The following is a 20,176-nucleotide window of genomic DNA, read 5'->3' as shown; positions in this document are numbered from 1 at the left end:
TTTTGCGAGGAGTCAGTGGCATTGCATTCCAGGAGCTGGAAGTCAGCTGCGCCCGGAATGTTATTTTTAAAATGCGATTATACTCTTAAGCATAAAAACTGAAACGTAAATCATGCGTGAAATTAATAGTTCACCTGCATGAAAAAATAAATTGCACCCTCATATTCCACTGACATCTATGTACAGATTCTCTGAATCACATTGAACAAACTTCGACGGCTCAGTCAGCTAGTTGCGAAAATATGACATTGCTGAAAGCAAGAGTGGTCCATACACCTGTTAATTCATATTGGCTCCTGTGGGGGTCCAGTACATGCAGTCACACAGGGCGACTAATAATTTGTTTCGTTAGGTAAGAACTAAGCAGAAATTCTGTAACGTTTTCTTTTCAATTCAACTTAAATTCGCGTGATCTTGCAAGTTACGTAACCAGCGTGATTGCACTTTAGTACATAGTTTTCGAGTTAAATGTTCCACGTGAATATTATCTGGGCATTGTTTCGGCAACTGGTTTTATCTCCGTTATCTGGTAGGAGGGGAAGAATTTTCCTACTTGGATCCGTTGGATAGAGTTACTTTCAAACCTCGAAATCTAGAATCCATCTTAGTAGGAAACTTCCTCTCTCGCAATCTGATGAAGGAGAAGGAGGCAGTTTCCGGAACGTCTGATCTGAGACAAACTTACGACAGTGGCCAATAACAAAATAACTTTGTTTACTGGGGTTGTTTTTAAAACACAGACCAACTCAGACGTTTAACTGGTGTCGAACCAACAGTTATTATAATTTCGTTCCAATAATAACACATGCGATAAAAACAAACAGTTTCGACTGAACTGGTAAAGAGAGAGACATACCTTGCCGGATCCTCGGTTCTTGGAGCAGCGCAGTACTCCGATGGCGTGCTGGCGGTATTCCTTCTCCAGGTGATCATGTTGCGCCTGGATACGTCTGCAACACATCAAACATTTATTCAATAGTCGTCAGTATATATACAGCGGGTTTTATAGACCGCAGCAGACATTCTGTATAATCTGGAACATTTACATAATCACAAGTCCATTCAGAAGGTAATGCTCAATATGGCAATTAGTGATTTACTTCTAGGATTTAATCTACTTATCTCAAACAAATTTGGCTTCATTTACCCAGATTCCAAACACTAACAATCAATATTCAGAATAAATTTTGTAAATATTTTATAAAGGTGCATGACAATGGATTTTAGTCTAAAAACTTCAAGGGAATAAATTACACACAGTGCGAGTGGGAAGATAATATTAAAACGAATTTTAAAGACACTCGTGTGGAATAAATTTATCTGCTTCAAAACACAATTCTCATGTCTTGCAAACACAATTCTTGGTATTATTTTAATGTAACTTAATTGAGTGTGTCGATGATACGTAGTATTTGAGTTTCTCTATATTTCCTTAGGTCACTCTTCAATATAGTATCCGCACACTTGTGCCAGTAGTTGCAGAACCACTCACGAGATGGCGATGATGAGCTCCTGTTTCTGATGCTCCTTCGCTTTGATGGACCCGCCCTCTGCTAGCGCCACCTGGAGCTCTCGCTGCAGCACACTGAGTTTGCGCCTCTCAGCTTCCAGCAGCAGACTTGTCACCTGGAACACCGACACGTGATCAGCACGTGGAATAGGAAATCCCTCTCCTTTCGAACGGTTAAAAGGAGAATGAATATGAATGTAACCGGTGACACTCACCAACACTCCAGCTCGTTCTATCGGTCACTCATCGCATTAATACTTCCTTTAATTAAATCATATATCATGTTAGATGGCAGCTCTGATGTCACACTATTTCATCTGTGGTAACGCTGAGTATGGAGGCAGCAGGTACTTCTGAAAAGCAGGTAAAATTCTTCCAGACTACACGGCACTACAACCCAGAAGACGACCATCTTCAATTTCTCTTTGGACTAAATCGACTGCACAAATTATAGTGTTACTGGATTTATGGACAGTGTCCACCACCTAGCGTTCGGAAAAAGGATTAAAAGTTTCGGAAACACCCAGTGATTAAGATGAGATCTTCCTAAAGAATTCAACGATATTTTCACCTCATAACCGAAGCAGATTCAGTATCCGAAACTTCGTGAAGAAAATTAGCAGGTAGGTGAATAAAGGAATTAAGTAACAAGAAACGTTGATGAAGATTTTAATCGCGGTGGGAAAATCTCTTGAAGTTAAAATATCTGATCACTCGTAGGTAATCGTTTTTAGCATACAGGTCACGAAGACTTCATCTGCGCGCTCTCTCGATGGAGATGTGAAATGGAGTGTAACAGGAATGCATTTCCTTTCGACCTACATGCCAGAACGAACGAGATCTCTTTTCTCTGCAATGGCCATTGACCGATCTCTTTAAGACCACGAAGTTAAATCAGATCAACCTTCCGTCCGACTACATGTATTCTAACAAACTTGTTTCTAGGAAATGTGAATGTAATTTTTTGTTTTACTGTTGGTAATGAAACAACTACGGCAGAGGAAGAAGAAGATGGCTGTCTTCGTGGTTGTAGCACCGTGTAGTCTGGTAGAAGAGAAGCCCCTGCTGCCTCTACCATCAGGGGTTTGGGTGACAGAGACAGGAAGCGCCTTTGAAACGTAGACAAACGTCTACTTCATCAATACATATGACAGCGATCCTTAATACTTGCCACCGTGAGAACATGAATTTTTACTTAATACAGTAGAAAATTCAGTCTCTAACCAAGCTATGATTCAGTAGTGTATGTTAATATTAGAGTGGCTCAAATAAATATTATACATTGTTTAATTTTAACCGTCTAATCATAATAAAATATTTTATTAAATATTAAAATATTAAATATTATTACTACAATTAACATTTAATATTTAAAATATATTAAAATATATTTTAAAGATGATGCTCTAATTGCAAATCGAACATTTCGATAGAAAGAGCATCATTTTAATATATTTTAATATATTTTAAATATTTTAAATATTAAATGTTAATTGTAGTAATAATATTTTAATATTTAATAAAATATTTTATTGTGATTAGACGGTTAAAATTAAACAATTATAATCGTCACAATATGACGCAACATTATCATCTCAAATATTATACAATTATGGAATATGTTTATGTGACTCAGGGGCTGTATATTAGATTAATACAGTTAATGTAGTTTTAAATTGGAAGTTTCATATCAAAGTCTATCAAAATTGGACAACGGTATAAGAACAGAAGTGGCAAACTCATAAACCATTCTTAATCTATTGTTTCCGGCCAAAAAAGCCCGAAACGATATAGTCTTGCATGTTCGTCCTGATGAATGGTTCGCTTCTCCGAAAGAAATCAAAAGAATGTTTTATCGAGGTGTTGGTAACACTGGCAGCCGAGTTTTTAATAAGGAAACGGAGGATTCTATACGCAACCGTGGCAAACCAATTTGATACAATTGGTAAGGAAAAAAAATACATTTTAGAAATTCGCCACGTCATCTAAGATTGCTCCCAGAAGTACAACTTTAATTATAAGCATCGGTAGCAACTTAACAGCTGGATACGTCTAATTAAGTATAAGATAATCGTGGAAGCTTCCTAGTACGAATCTTCTAAGACGTTCTACTTAATTTAAGCCCGTATTAGCGACTTCCCGTCAACTGTGTGTCATCAGAACGTTTTCTTACTTTTTAAAGAGTTATCTGCACAAATTACATTGAATTACTACAAAATGAGAATGTCATGGCTGTCCATGTGACCCAGGCATCTATCAGTTCACGTTTCATAAAGTTGTGAACAGATTTAAAATAAATTTGGTACTGATGTCCACATTGTAGCAAAATAATTGTGCTAATTAAACTTTGGTTCGAGTTAATCATTTTACACGAAGCTCAAATTCGATTAATTACCGCGGTGTTGATATCCTGGGGGGAAGAGACCGCTGGGGAGACCTAGACGTAGATGGGAGGATAATCTCAGGCGGGATCTACGGGAGATAGGAGTTGAAGGAGACTGGATTTTGTTGGCCCAGGACAGGGTCCGGTGGAGGGCTTTGGTTAATTCGGTGATGAACCTTCGGGTTCGGTAAGCCATCTGGTTGGTTGGGTCCACTATTTGGGAATCCTGAGGGGAAGAGACCTCTGGGGAGACCTAGACGTAGATGGGAGGATAATGTCAGGCGGGATCTGTGGGAGATAGGAGTTGAAGGAGACTGGATTTTGTTGGCCCAGGACAGGGTCCGGTGGAGGGCTTTGGTTAATTCGGTGATGAACCTTCGGGTTCGGTGAGCCATCTAGTTGGTTGGGTCCACTATTTGGGAATCCTGAGGGGAAGAGACCTCTGGGGAGACCTAGACGTAGATGGGAGGATGTCAGGCGGGATCTATGGGAGATAGGAGTTGAAGGAAACTGGATTTTGTTGGCCCAGGACAGGGCCCGGCGGAGGGCTTTGGTTAATTCGGTGCTGAACCTCCGGGTTCCGTAAGCCATCTAGTTAGTTAGTTATCGCGGTGTTGACGATTTTCGCCGTTCCAAATACGTCCGGAATGTCTTTACAGTTCAAGTTCCGGGCACCGGCGAGCGAAGTTTGCAACAGCCCTTTTGAGAGTAGAAATTTGGAGAAACAAAATGGACGTGGGAAATGCCGTCCTTACACTTTATTCATACTGAAATTAATCGCCTTGAAAATTCCAGCGAGGCACAAGGTACTGAATCCTTGCTTCTTCCATTGGTTCATGGCATTTCAACACAGTTCTTTCTTTTTCATCAGTCAGATACTTTATACAGGATTGGTAATTAAGGTGTCAGTCAGCAATGAACAAAAGAATAAATTCTGAAGTCTTTCGAATTGGTGGCAGACGAGTTGCACGGAAGTGAAGTCACTATCAGACTTCATAGACGCCGACGAGATACGATTCGGGGTTCAGTGTCAAGAGCGACTTCTGAAGTGACGACGAGAAATGAACGTGTCAAGACAACAGCTGGAAGGAAATAATGCAAACGGCGAATTGGGGAGTGCAGAAATAATGGCTTACGTCACGTGACTGCTAGAGACTTTCACAGAAAAGGTTCGTCGGATAAAAATAGAATTGCAACATGATTAAAGATATTGTGTACCAGAAAATATTTCATTGCATAACGAACAGGAATAAGATACAGTGAGAATAAAATAAGAGACAAATAACGTAAAAAGTGAAGGAGAACAGAAAAAATAAATGTATAAGAAAGAAATAAAATAGAACGGTCCGGACGTGGCGAAGGTGAACACATGTTCTTGATCTTGGTCAGTGTAGGATTGTGCTTGACTTAAGGGACGTGGCTTAAGTACGTTCCGTGAATAACCACACCCAAAAGCGAAACAAATAGGTCAGAAAGACTTTGTTGGTCCATTACTGTACTTACGATGTGGGTGGGGAAGATGGTGGTTGAAACCTGTTTCATCTGTTGGTAGAGTCACAAAAAGTAACGAAAGCCTAATTTTCTTAGTACAACTGAACTCATTTCGTAAGTCATGACACTTAAAAAATGAAAGTCATTTGTTTTGGTGTTAAAACCGTGTCAGCAGAATTATGAGGTGCTAAAGGTTCAAGTTCGTATCTTTGTAGGGTCTTTCGATATTTTACTTGCGTTATGTATTGGGACCTAAAGTAATGGTTGATCGCAGAATCTAAGTTTTTGGTTCTTTTAGATCTAATAAAACACTTCCTTTAAGACACGAAGCTTAAATAGAACTTCCTGAGACGTTACTTAAGACATTTCAGTGTTATCCTTCCAAGTAGCTGCTATTCTCTGAAGCCGTACCTCGAGTTGGATTCCGAAAAGATCCCTGGACCTTTCTGGGGCACGTGGTTTGTCCACCGTATGTCCATTTTCTGTGCTATCCTGAAGGTTCGTGTCGTCGCCACCGCCACTACTGGCACCACTGATGCTCTCCTCTTCCTCTGGCCTCATGAGGACCGATTCTGAAAAATTAAAATATAGATTATTTGATGAGCAAAATTTTGGTGGGAAAACCTGGAGGAAAGAGATAAGTTAGAAGACCTAGGCGCAGACGGAAGTATAATATTAAAATGTATGTTAGAGAAATAGGCTGTTGAGAACATGTTAGCGGGTCTACGTGCTTCACCATATACGGGAATCTCTTGACTAGCTGAGCTACTATCGTATTCTACAGGATACTATGTTCCATGGAATCAGACTGCATAAGACTAGCCAAAGACGTCACGCAATTCTTCAGAGACCCTCAAATTCGGATTGTTCTGACTTGTGTCACTCTTGCGTGCTAATTTCGGTACTGGGGGTGGACAAGCCCCATATTTGGCCAGCACTCAGGCTTCTCCAGTTTCGTTGTGTAGGAGACCCACTAAACATAATACAAGCAAAAAGAAAAGACGATCACCACGCGAAACGGACTCACGTTACTGTCGCTTCTATGGCATGAGTCCACCGTGACAAGACGAAGTTTGAGAAAAACTGCGTCGGCCATTGGCGTGCAATCAAGTGGCCGTCAAAATGAAGATGGAATACGTGAGTGATTACAAAAAATTTGAATGGTTTGCTTCGACAGTGGACGTTTGTGATGACGTAGACAAATCATCTAGTTTCATAACGACAACTGTATTTTTAATAATTTACATAACCATAAAATATCCTAGATTAATCTAAATTAATATGCGATATTAATACTGTATGTATCCAATATGGCGACTTCCTATTGCTTCCCCGAATATAGTTTTACTACAATTTTATTTATAATACGATTATTTCATATTACTTTTGTCTGTGATCTGACTTTATTTACTTATTGGATTAAGATATATTTAATTTGTTTCATTAGATTAGCACGCCATACTCTTGCCTAAGAGTTAAGTTAGCAGGAGCGTAAAGCTTACCACTCACTTCATTTTAATGCCAAAGTTACGAATATGCAAAATTTATATCAGCGATTCCATATGTTTTCTTGGGAAGAACATTTCTAAACACGTGGTTGAAGAAAATACGAGTGAAATTAATGTCGCACGCCACTGAATACAGTGGCGTGTACAAATGTGCTTTACGGCAAGTGATGACAAATAAAGATAACCTGCTATGGCCCGTAAGGTTCTTTGCTTATGTAACCGGACGGAGGTGAAATCATAGCTTAAATATTACAACAAAAATTGTGAGCGTTATTTCTAAATAAAAGAAAAGAATTAAGATGTATGTATTTATCTCTAGTCAAATCTATATGGTGACATCCTCTTTGTTGCATAAATCCTTTTACTTGCTGTGGTTCTTAAATTATCTTGCACTGAGATCTCCAGTCTTATCCATGCTGAGAGGCAGTCATTATTTTTCCATCCCTATTTTGGAATCAGACGTCTGTATTTGCAAGACGTGTTATAACATACATAAAGCAGGGGTGTCAAAATTATCTCGTGTATTATTATTATTATTATTATTATTATTATTATTATTTAGTGTTCTGTCTGGCGACAGGTCCATATGAACAGGATCCTTCCATCCTTTTCTCGGACTGGGACCTGTTCATATACGTTCTTGGCAGATGATCCAGAAGTGGTTTGCCATTGCCTTCTTCTGTGTGTGAATGGAGTAATTGTTGGGATGCCACGGAGGAAAACTCCGTGTTGCCTAGACCACGGCCTTGCCCAACACAAGTTATAAATCGAACCCGAGACCCCAGGATTACAAGGCCAGCGTTCTAACCGCTAGACCACCTCATCTTATTATTATTTAGTGTTCTGTCTGGCGACAGGTCCATATGAACAGGATCCTTCCATCCTTTTCTCGGACTGGGACCTGTTCATATACGTTCTTGGCAGATGATCCAGAAGTGGTTTGCCATTGCCTTCTTCTGTGTGTGAATGGAGTAATTGTTGGAATGCCACGGAGAAACCGGGTAACGTACACTCGAGATCAGGTAAGTACATTATCAACAAGGACAAAATTACCTTTCTTACGAAGACCTATAGTCTTCGTTTATTTGAATTTCCGATAATCGCTTGTTACGGAATAGGTAGGAGCCGACTTAACTCTTACTGAGCATCGCGACTCCTTCGTAAGAATGAATTTCTTTTTGCTGTAACTGAGATCGGCTGCTCAACGCTTTGCTGGCTTTCAGGCGGTCCGACTCGCATTTCATGGGACGCTGGGATAACTTCTTGCAACAGGACATGACTAATCTTTACAGAAAACAATGCAGAAGTGTTGCAGGCAATACACCGGCAAAGAATTACAAAAAAAAAGAAAATTCAGGGAACGAAGGAATTTTGAATATGGCTGTCTTCTGGGATGTTACGTCGTGTAGTCTGGTATACGTTAACCGACGTTTCAGAGGTGGTCACTGCCTGTCATCGGTAAACATTTACCAGAATACACCGCGTAATATCCCATAGAACAGTCGTCTTCATAATAGCAGCCGTCAGAAGCTGAAATATCATCATGAAAGATTTATATTTGAAAGGATAAGACAAAGTTGTCACTCCGCATTCTGAGATAGCGAGAGATAAAAACGCTAATAGCACTGTTCATCACCAAGACACGGCAGACGAACGCATTTAACAACATGTAGCAATTAGGTAGGTCTGTGGACTATTATTTGAACCGCGTAATGTGAGACAGATGTGGTTTCTGTTCTCGGGAAAGCCATTGTATAGTTTTAATGTTCCGTGAATCAGTAAAAGTTGAGATTCACTTACACTTCAGGCGACATATTTACGAGTCATGCTGTGCTCAGTGTAAGCGGAGTAAGGTAATTGTGAGGGCAATCTACTCGTACCAATACTGAGAGGCGGTCTCATTACCAGCTGGTCCAAAGGTGTTGACTCCAATGTTTACATCGCAGTGTCACCAGAAGACATCTCAATTGCGGGTATCATACCTCTTTATCCCGGTCATAATAAAAGTTAGTAACGGGTTCTAATGGACGTTTCAAGGGACATAGTCGTTGACTTTAATAACTGCATCCTATTCATTGTTATAAAACATAATTCTAGAAAGGCACTGAAGTAGACGTGTAAATGAGAATGGCGTGTCCTTACACAGGACTTCCCCTTATGGGAATGGAGGGGGTAGCCATGATTATTCTGAACGGACTACAAGGATCAATAACACTCGATATTCGGGACCAAGTGATCGCGTCTTCGTGTCTCTCTACAGTTCCTCCGATTTAATTAATAATCACATGATTAGAAGCTTATATTCTGAGCTACTGACAGCGTTGTTAAGTAAACTAAACATAAATAAATAAAATATAACCACTTTAAAATGAATATAATGAAAATACCTGAAAATCTACTCAGGTTTATGCAGTCTTATTAACTAAGTTGACAAACAAACTGATTAACCGAATGACTGACTAATCAACCACCAGACAAAATACCAACGGACCAATTAATCAGATTATTAACTAAATATCATCATCGTCATTGGTTCTACAGCCCTGTGTGTGCCCTGTCCTTCAACAGATTCTTCCATTCTTTCTCATTCACAGATAATCTGTTTGCCAGTCGCCCGTGAATGAGTTGCTTCATCTGATTTCATATCAAGTTGCTTTTACAGGGTGGGGCTTTCAGCCCCACGCATTAGCTAAATACGTATATAATTAACCAAATATTAAACCGACTGGTTAAGCAACTATTTAACTAAGGTACCAATCAAAATACTAATCGGCTGATTAGACTGCGAGATTAGACGATCGTAAAGTGAAGTCATGTTCTCTGTCTCAGACAAACTATAGGTCAATGTTTCAATTAGACTAGCATATCCAATACAAGCGAATGAGTTGTCATATGCGAGACATGACTGGTTTTCAACACCAACCTTCAGATCATTTTATTATGTTATAAAAATTGTCTCACTGACACACCTACACGTCAATTAATTTTGTAAAAATGACACATGTGTGAGTAAATACAACCACGTGTACAGAGGCGAGTAGGACAGCATGGTTGAAGGGGGGGGGCAGAAACGTCAGAAAATTTACTGAAATTACAAGTCAGTGTGAAACGTACTACAAATCGCAAACGAAGCGAGAAAGCCAATTTTGCGTGTCTGTTGCTCGTTTTGAAAGCATAAATGTCATAATATCTGTAGCCACATGTTTGTGCTAAATTGAAACATTGGTCTTCGCACTTGAGTCAGTCGGAAGAAAGAGGCTTCTTTAGATTCGGCTTGTGTGTGCGCGTTCGTGCGTATAAGCTTGCGAGCGCGCGCACGAAAACATGTGTTAATAAATTTACCAAAAAACCACAATTTGAAATCGTATATTACAAGAAACAATTTGATAAAATAACCAAATCATGGCCAAGACAAATTTTATCTTTGTTTCCTTCGTCATCCAGAGAGGTGGAATGCCCATCCATTGGACTTACATACCTTCTCTGTTGGGAGAATGTTTTATATGACAACTGTCTTCTGGGCAATCGCCCTGATGATTTAAGTCGCAAACACCTCGGAAAACCTGGAGGAAAGACGCCACTTGGAAGACCTAAGCGTAGATGAAAGGATAATAAATACGGAGATTGAGAAAGCGGTCTGTTGGGTGTGGATGGATTAATCTGGCTCAAGACGTGGTCCAGTGGCAGACCGTTGTAAATACAGTATGGGTAATGAAAAGAAAGATTCTTTACGGTAGGGAAGGGACTGTTGACTAACTGAGCGACCATTAAATTTTCAAGGATGTTGCTCTGTGGTGTTACTATGATTCATTTTTGCACGGAGTTGACAGCAAGTGACAGGGCCCCTGCAGGCGGTCCACCCACACACCTTGCCCTTACTCGGAGCCAGTTCACTTGAATTAAGTTCGGGCTGGACGGCTCAGGGACAATAACTCGTCATGAATCAAGTCGACTGACAGAAATAGAATCCAGCAGGCCGTGATACGAATTATGGACTTACATTGCGTGAGCAGTACTGCAGAAATAAAGGGAAACGTGACTAGACCACGATTTAATGATTTCAAAGATGAGTGTGAGAAACAAAGGACACAGCATCAGGCAGACGAATAACTCCGCTGAGCTACCTGTTTCATAATCAGAAAATATCTTCTTAAGAAGGGGCGTCTATCATTCGAATGTTTTTATATGAATCAGCTGTGTTGGGTTAGGTTTGGTTACTTTATTTAGCTTAGGTTCAGTGCGGTTCTGTTAGCTAAGGTTAGTTTACATTGGGTTAATTAACGTTACTTTATGTTTCGGAGGTCCTTGCTGCCTCCATCACCAAGGTCATCATCGCCCTGATGATGGAGGCAGCAATGACCTATGAAACGTTGGTAAACTTCTACCAAACTACACGGCGCTGCAACCCACACGGCAGCCGTCTTAAGACAACTATTTGACAGTCACTGATTTTCGTCGTGTTCTGCCAAGTTTTCAAGCGCTCTGCCCCATGGCCACCGATGTTTCAGAGGAAAGGCACCATTGACTCAAAAAAACCCAACACATAATCCATATTGCCACTGTAGTAAAAACGTAAATTCTGAAGTATTACAAACAGAGGGGTTTATTTTACTTTCAGTTTCGGAATAAACATGCTGAATTTGCCAGCCTACGTAATGATTTGCCATTACTTCCTAGATAGAAACAGAATGACAGGTACATTATAACAAAATAAACACAACCCCCTTTCACTGGAGAATGTATTATTATTTAGAAAGTGCATTATAAACACTTTCCGAAACACTTTTAAAGAATCTCTCAAGCAGAAAAATGCTGACTAACTTAAGACCTTCTTATGGAACGCGTTTTTTTTCCGACTACGCGTCCAAACCGGTCAGTAATACTTAGCGAAAGTCTTCAGAACATTTGTTTAATTTTGGAAATTCTGGTACACAGTAGGGCGTTCTGAACCTCGTCATTTCAGGCATATTACTTTATTTAATGACAATTTTTCAACTGCATAAGTTTTATAACCTTGAATAGTAACAAAGTCGTAAATTATAAATAACTTAATATAGGAGAATAATTCTTGAGAAGCTGACAGTCGCTCAGATGATAATAAAATTCCGCGCCTTTTATGAGATCGCACTGATGATAGAGGGAGCAAGTACCTCGAAAACGTCGAGAAAGTCCACGATATTACATGACGCTAAAACCCAGATGGCTATTGGATTTGAGGTTCTCTCGGAGGTAAGATGGCTGTCTTCTGGGTTGTAGCGCCGTGTAGTCTGGTAGAAGTTTTGCCGACGTTCCAGCGGTACTTGCTGCCTCAACTTCTAACACAGAAGACAGTCATCTTCTATCAACTGTTTTTTCACCGGTCTGTGTTACAGAGAGGCACGAGGTCCAATGTTCCAGTGTCCACAATCGTTCTTCTTAATGATTAGTTTCGTGGAATCGCCATGTCAACGAATGTAGCACGGAAAGGCGTGGTTTCTTTGTACCTAGACTGTATTATCATGGGCTGCTTATTGCCATTCCATCTGTGACGTAATGAAACGCTAATTGAGGACAGAAAACACCGCAGTAACACGGGTAAATACAATAACTGATATTAACGGAACGGGCTCTCGGCGTTCGGTTGTTTTCTCTTTCTGTGGGAGAAAAAAATATACAAAGTTACGATACAGGAGCAGTGTTTCGACAGCTATGTAGTAGAAAATACGTTGAAATTGATATTGGCTACTGAAGTGAATTTAATTTAAAATGTGTTGAATGTTAATATTATTCCACAAATTTAATCATTCAAGATTTAAATATTTAACTGATGAATGAAAATAAATTTAAGAATCCCGTGGAAATTAATCGGAAAATGATTTCATCTGTATATTTTTAAATGATAATAGGTAATATTCCAAGTTCTCACGGCGGCGAGAGTGAAGATGACTGTCTTGTGGAATGTTGCGCCGTGTAGTCTGGTAAAAACAGACCGATGTTTCAGAGGTTCTTGCTGCCTCCATCGTCAGACTGCGGATTCATCGTTGTGATGATGGAAGCAGAAAGATCCTCTAAAACATCTGTAATTTATACCAGATACATGTTATAACATCCCAGAAAATGGCTGTCTTTAGTGAGAACTTTATATATTTACCTACATGAATGAATGTCGAAGTCAACAAAAAATTACACTGTCTGAGTAAACATTTCTGGTCCTGTTATAATACGTTTTGTGACAAAACCGTCGAGAGGCTAATTGCATACGTTTCTCCGAAAAGTGTGGTATCGTGCAACGCATTCTGTCAGACAAAATGTTTCTTTTGTGAGAAATTACACAAAGGGCGAAGTAGGCCCTAGGGGACAATATAATTTTCACAGCACTATTGCCATCCAAGAAGTTGTCGGACTCACAGCAGTGTCAGATACCAACCGCTGAGCACTTTGCGCTAAATGGCTCGGAAGCAGCCCCTCCGGAAGTGGGAAGAGGGCAGCTTCCACGCTGTGGCTTCGTGTTACGCCCCTGGTAGCACCACGCGCCGCTAAACAGGGGCGTCCGGTGGGTGTCATTCCACTGTGAGTAGCGGGACAGCACCACACGACACATGCGGTCTAGCGAAAATGCACTCGCGGAACATCGTAATTGTTCGAAACGCGTCTCAGAAAGAAATTTAAGTCATCAAAACATAATACAAGCGGTTGTCTACGTTAAATGTACCTCAGACTTCTCCAAGACGAAAGAATAGACCAATGTCACAAATCATTATAAAGCAATGTGAATCACATAAATGCGCCTGTGCTGTGCTTATGTAAAATAAAATTATCGACGATAAGTGCAAAGGGTCGCGGTCTCGATCCCAACTAGTGTCACACATAGCTGCTGGACGATGTACAGTGTTCACCTTAGAGCCAAATCCGGTCTGTCTGTAGCGAAAGTGAGTTACCAGATTTTTATCAGAAGGTAACAAGTGAAAGATAGAATGAGATATAACCCTTGCCTAATATAGCTTCATCTCTCTGACCGGCTCGTTAACCCACATACAGGTACTACAAGAAAAAGTGGTATATATATATATATATATATATATATATATATATATATATATATATATATATATATATACTGAGCCGGGATAGCTCAGTCGGTATAGTGACTAGCTACGGGCTGGATGACCGGGGTTCGATCCCCGACGGGGGCAGAGGATTTTTCCTCTAGCCTCTGGAGCCCACCCAGCCTCCTCTACAATGGGTACCGGGGTCCTTTCCCGGGGGTAAAGCCGGCCGGGGCGTGATGCTGACCACTCACCCCCATCTAGTGCCGAGGTCAAGGAAGAGAAGAGCTGTACCTCCTCTCACCCCAAACGCCTACATGGCGTATAGTGGGACAAACTTTACTTTTTTTTGTATATATATATATATCAAATTACTTCACGTTTGGTGTCAAATGTATGACGAAAAAGAAACCACACACAGCAGCAGTCTGCAATGAAGAGATATCTGTAAGGACAGCGACGTAAAGTAGATACTGTCGAGTTTTTCAGATACGATTTGCATAATTTTCAGGGTCACCTAGTTTAATTGTTTCTTAGCGGGGGTCATATTAACAGAAGAGGGGTTAGACGCCTGGCACCGGGGCATTTCTCCCTTTCCTACCATTCCGAGGCCAATTCGTGGGTAAAGCGGCCGGAGCCTGACCACTTATATCTAAGAAAGTGCGCGTGGAGTTTCACACCCAGAGTTTACAAGTCACTACGTAAATCTTTCCTTTTTTCTCCTTTGTTTAACGAATTTAAATTATCTAAATATAATGAGTGAAAAAATGGTTTTCCTCTTATTCTTCCGCTCGTCTTCATTTTTCTGTTCTCCTTTCCCGCCTCAGGATGCCAATGCAGAATCGTGTCTTGAAGAACGTTGGACATTTTTGTTTCCTTGTCGTTGTGATTCACGATTGAGTCGCCCCACTGCCAAAATATAAAACTTCTAAAGCCGAAGTTTTATATTTTGGCAGTGGGGCGAGTCGAATTATACTAATTAAGTATAGGCCATATCAATATAACAACACTCAACCACTTGAAGATGAATTTAGGCATATATTACAGCAACCATACATGGCGTTTGTGAATAGACAATGCCCAGTATGACTGTGACGTAACGTATCGTCCACAGATATTAATGTGCATGAGTACAGAATCGATACGACGTTGCCTTGTATGGATATAGGGCACTAAGATCATTCTTGCTTTGAATGCCGGCCTGGTTGTTGCGATACGTTAAGAAGCAGAAATGTTCCTTAGGTTCGCACCTCATGTTGACTCTCCCGAGCACCTCGAAGGTGCAATACTTCTTCTGTCCAAACACTATGAAAAATAATACAACACTTCCTAAAACCTACGGATTACAGGGTTTCAACTCAAGGAAATATCAACACGAATGAATAGAAAAATAATAATAGTTAAATTAATGAATTAAATAAATAAACAAAACTCGAGTGTAATTTAAATAGGACTCAGCTGTTTCTACTAGTTGCTATTATCAGCGTCAGTTCACATGGCGTCTGCATTTCATAGTAGTGATTTTGACCTGGCTCGTTACGGCTTGGTTCATGCAACGGGACGGCGGGTATACACAGACCAAATAACTAACATTTTGAACGGCAGTGTTCGCTCCATTTTTACAAGCACACTGTTCGTATTGAGATACAGAAAAAAAATATGTTATTTCTATTAGCAGTGAGCTCAACATGCAAGTGGCAAAACAATACGAAAGGAAACAAGAAATTTAAAAAATAAGCAAATAAAAAATAAAGTAGAGAATGAAGAATGAAGAATGAAGTAAAGAAAAGAAGAAAGGCAGAACTGATGGCTATTCTCCTCGATACAAGCAAATCCCTCTTTGAGGGACATTTTAATATCATCCCCAAAGCTGGAGGATTGCTGTTTATCGGACATCCATGACTTTACTCACAGCTACCCTCCGTGTCTAAAGGCCTTCCGCAACGCGAGGACGCAGCAGATCTTGTCTAATTAAACACAAATTAATACAAGTACACCATAAAACAACTTAAGTGCTGTGCCTAATTTCGACACAATTAAGTCGTTCCGGGTACACAATCTATTTGACCATCTCACGCCAAAGAAACCTTGCCTCTTTTTCAAGTTACGTGAAAACTGCGGGAAGTGTAAAGGAAATTGTTAGAATTACAGAATCGGTATTAAGTGTGTTTCCTGAGGAATCGCGCAAGCTTCAGACTTCCAATGCCGCACACAAGTCAAACGAAACAGGTTCACCTTGGCCTTCCATGACCTTGTTATTATTCCTGGAAATTACTGGCAAATCGCAATTTATTAATTAAACAACAGGTAAGAAGCCAGACGTGGTTTAAAAAGGAACAATACAGCAATATTACACACATTCCACAGACCGCGACACAAACAAGTAATCGAACTGGGAACTGTACTAACTCAACAGGTTGAAGTCCTTTGTAAGAAGCTGACAGTCGCTCAGGCGGCCAATGAATTCCCTTTGTTTTATGGCTCCCGGATATTCAATTTCCCTTCCAGAAAATGCCGGGATATTACATTAAACTACGCGACAATCACTTCCTTCCACATCCTTCCAATTCATTATTCATTAATCATCCGACGCTCTCAGCTACTGACAGCGACGTAGCATAGATAAAATACTTCTTCTGAAGAATCCACAGCACTTCATGCTCAATGTCACACTTTTCACCAGGGATAAGGCGGTCGGAGAGTGACGCTTCATCTAAAGCCAAGTTTAAGAACGTGGGGGGGGGGGGTGAGGGGGAGAGACTTAAGCACACGTACTCATTGCGTTCCTCGAGACAAAGAAACTTTTACCTGTTTCATTATTTCCTTCTCTTTTCTTTTCACGTTTCGCTTTCTAACTGTACGCAGTTATTACTCGCACTGTCATTCAGATAGATGTGCAAAGTATTTCAGATATGAACTTTAGCACCGCCAAATATTTGCTTATGTAAGGTTTACTATGATGGGTTTTGAGTGGGCCGCCTTTTCTCGTGTTCCTTGTCCATTAATAAGAAACAAAACAGTGTACCTATTGACGCAACGTTCTCGAATTGAAAAAGACCTCTGTCAGAGACTCTGCGTTGAAATGGTGTGTGTTGTCACACTGAGTACACTAGCCTCTTAAAATCCAGCGCTTTACAAACAGCTTTTACCACAGTCTTCGTGATTCTGACAAAATTCATTACGCTATTACTAAAAATGTTCCTACATAGGTCTTTGTATTATTATTACTGGCATTGAAAACAAGGTTGCTAAGGAACGCTGAGTTGTGTGTGAAGAAAATAAATGTTACCGACGTCTTCATAGACAAGTGTAATCGCAGGCTACATCACATCGTTACAAGGTCTGGACTGAACTAATGACCTTACTTTTATTTAATCCTTTCTATGATACGAACGAGATAAATCTCCTCGAAATCCCTCTCATCTACTCTGAATATCCGTGGCGCCGATTACACAAGTAATAAAAATTTCTGATAATCCTAATTTAATTTAAAAAATTAAAATTATAAAGATCCATTGAAATGTGGAAATAAAATTAAGTCTTTAAGAAATACTCAGAATCCAAAGTCATAACGCTGTAATCTGGTTACATTTCTGGTGAGATTTCAGGTTATCAAGCTGACAAATATTAAGACAGCTTCCTCCTGTGATGTTCTGTGACATCCCAGAAGACAGCCATCTTCATAAGATTGAACATTCTTTCTGTAATTAGCATTAGTATAGATTTCACAGGAAGAAACTTACAGTTTCACGACTCCATGTTTGTGCGTTTTAACACAACATTTCTTTTTATAAATACGTATATTTACTATTTATGTCTATACTAAGTTCCGTCAGTTACAGAGGACTGCATATACATTCATAGATTACAAGCCTTATGATGTTTTTGAATGGTGAAAGCTTCAAAAAGCTAAATGTGATGTAAGATTTCAGATAGCAATCTCTAACATTGCTAGCAAATACAGTCAGTTGTGTAAGATACTTGTAGCAGTGGAAATAAAGAATGAAATATTTCATAACCGTCTTCCCTGTTGTTCATCGGGGCTTGCACGCACATTCCGGAACAAATTTAATAGCTTGTTTTGATAATATCAAGATTTCCGAAACAATTTCCCTGAAATCATTGCGAGCCGGTGTCGTAGCACTGTGTAAAAGAAGCCATGGCTCTAAAGGTTTGTTACAATGGTCTAGCGTTTTCAAGGGGATTCACTAAAATTTGTTACAGTAATATTATTACACCCATATCCCGGCGGTGCCCGAATTTATAACTTGTGTTGGGCAAGGCCGTGGTCTAGGCAACACGGAGTTTTCCTCCGTGGCATCCCAACAATTACTCTATTCACACACAGAAGAAGGCAATGGCAAACCACTTCTGGATCATCTGCCAAGAACGTATATGAACAGGTCCCAGTCCGAGAAAAGGATGGACTGATCCTGTTCATATGGACCTGTCGTCAGACAGAACACTAAATAATAATAATAATAATAATAATAATAATATTCTGTCAGAGACTCGCTGATATGTACAGGACATTTCGAGCGTTGGTCACACTCATGTCTTCAGTAAATGGATTCCATTACAGTGACAGATTTTGTATTTTTAAAATTTTGGGATCAAACCCGGGATCTTTTAAACACCAAGCTAATTCTCTAACAACTAGGTAGCCCAGATGTTATATAACAACGTAAGAATTTCTAAAAAGAAAAATGCTTACAAAATTTTGTTTTTAAAACCCCAGAGAATGTTGCCAACAAATCTCAGAGAAACAAAGCACAGGACATAAAATACGTTTTTAAAGGTTCAGAGCATTCACATTATAGATTCATAAATATAGTTATTCTTATGTACGCAACTGCGAATAACTTAAATTTTCTGTCTACCAACAATTGTGTCTTTAGTCACATTATTTTGTCGTATTTTCGTGTCGATCGCCAAACAACTCTGTGTGTGCTATTATTTTCAATAGAATCAAGACATGTCCTGTAATAATAGCTCAGCTCTCTGGGACAAATGAAAAATCTACACACATGACGTGTGTATATTCATGGGAAGTACAAAGTCGACTGTTCTAATGAGGTCATGAGGACAAGGTACGGCGAGGTCAAGGTTACATTTTTTTACAACACGTTTCTACACGTGAAATGCAGCGTCGATAATACAGATTACCACATAACAACTCTCATCCAAGTTGAATAAATGAGAAATTTTTCCTGCAAAGCTTCCGAGAAGAAAAGAAAAGAATGGGAAAATTAACCACTTTCTTCTAATTTAAAATTGCTTTATGTACCTTGTGTGCCCCGCATAGTAAACTACCTGGAAATAAGATGAAGGTACGAGTTAAATCTCAACAACTGTACTTTAATTATGCAGATAATCAAACATTTTAAAAATATAAAATCCCCTCATATGTGAATTAAACCCGTTCCTCTCATATCTCGTAGTGATATTTATATTTCGGGTGGTTTTAGAGTAACAATACTCGTGATTGGAAATACAAACAGACGATAGTTCATATCTGTGCTGTGTGAGCTCCAAATACGGTGGCCCAGATTACACTCACATAGGTAGTTTACCTTACCAATGATTTCCTACTATTCTCAGCATTTCAGATCTACTCTTTATTTTTAGTAATTTTTATCCATAGAAAATTACCTTCCCTTGATTTGAGTAGAAAATCCTTTGAAACCGAAGCTCGTATAAATAATATTTTACTTAAAAATATTTCACTTTCAACTTGTATGTATAACGCAGGCCAAACAGTTTCATATATGAAATCATTTTAATTATAGGGTACGTGTAAAAATATGACGTAAAATTTCTCTGAAGACATTCTAGAACTGTTTCTGTGTTATTTTACGGTGTAGTAAGCAAGGCACTGAACAGCGAAAAGTCTTCTATTTTACAGGAAACGTGAACGGAAATGTTTAATGGCAACGTCGAATTCACGTAGAGGGAAAAAAACTACTGTAAAATGAAAATTCCTCACCTGCACTGAACTGTGGGTATAACCTTTAAAAGATCAATGTCCGGTACACATTGGCACAAATATTTCCGCCTCTGATTCTCCCATGCGATCTCTACTCTTTTGTTTAATTTGTCTGACCGGAATTTTTACGCGTATTTTTTCCACCTTTCACACACGCATGCGTACTTCGTGTTCCTCTAGCAGACATAATATTAGTAATGATATCAATCATTGATCTGTTTCCGTGTACAATTTCCGTTGTTTCATAACTCCATGATTAATCTCGAAATTTCG

General features: G+C 39.5%; 1 protein-coding gene across 1 annotated transcript in view; it reads right to left on the bottom strand.

Moving 5' to 3' along the window:
- LOC110841535 (ras-GEF domain-containing family member 1B) overlaps positions 1-20,176 on the bottom strand; it is a 360,406-nt gene that overhangs the window by 304,799 nt on the left and 35,431 nt on the right. The window contains exons 2-4 of the mRNA XM_022087180.2: positions 5,796-5,956; positions 1,493-1,626; positions 857-950 (exon numbers count right to left, since the gene is read on the bottom strand). Coding sequence (XP_021942872.1) covers positions 857-950; positions 1,493-1,626; positions 5,796-5,945 — 378 coding nt within the window. The 5' untranslated portion in view covers positions 5,946-5,956. The remainder of the gene's footprint in view (positions 1-856; positions 951-1,492; positions 1,627-5,795; positions 5,957-20,176) is intronic.

The sequence above is a fragment of the Zootermopsis nevadensis genome, unplaced genomic scaffold (genome assembly GCF_977971745.1).
Source record: "Zootermopsis nevadensis isolate Lab colony 2312 unplaced genomic scaffold, Znev_1.0 Znev_ptg000012l, whole genome shotgun sequence".
Lineage (NCBI taxonomy): Eukaryota > Metazoa > Arthropoda > Insecta > Blattodea > Termopsidae > Zootermopsis > Zootermopsis nevadensis.
Note: the sequence above shows the minus strand (reverse complement) of the source record. Positions and strands in the feature narration are given on the sequence as shown.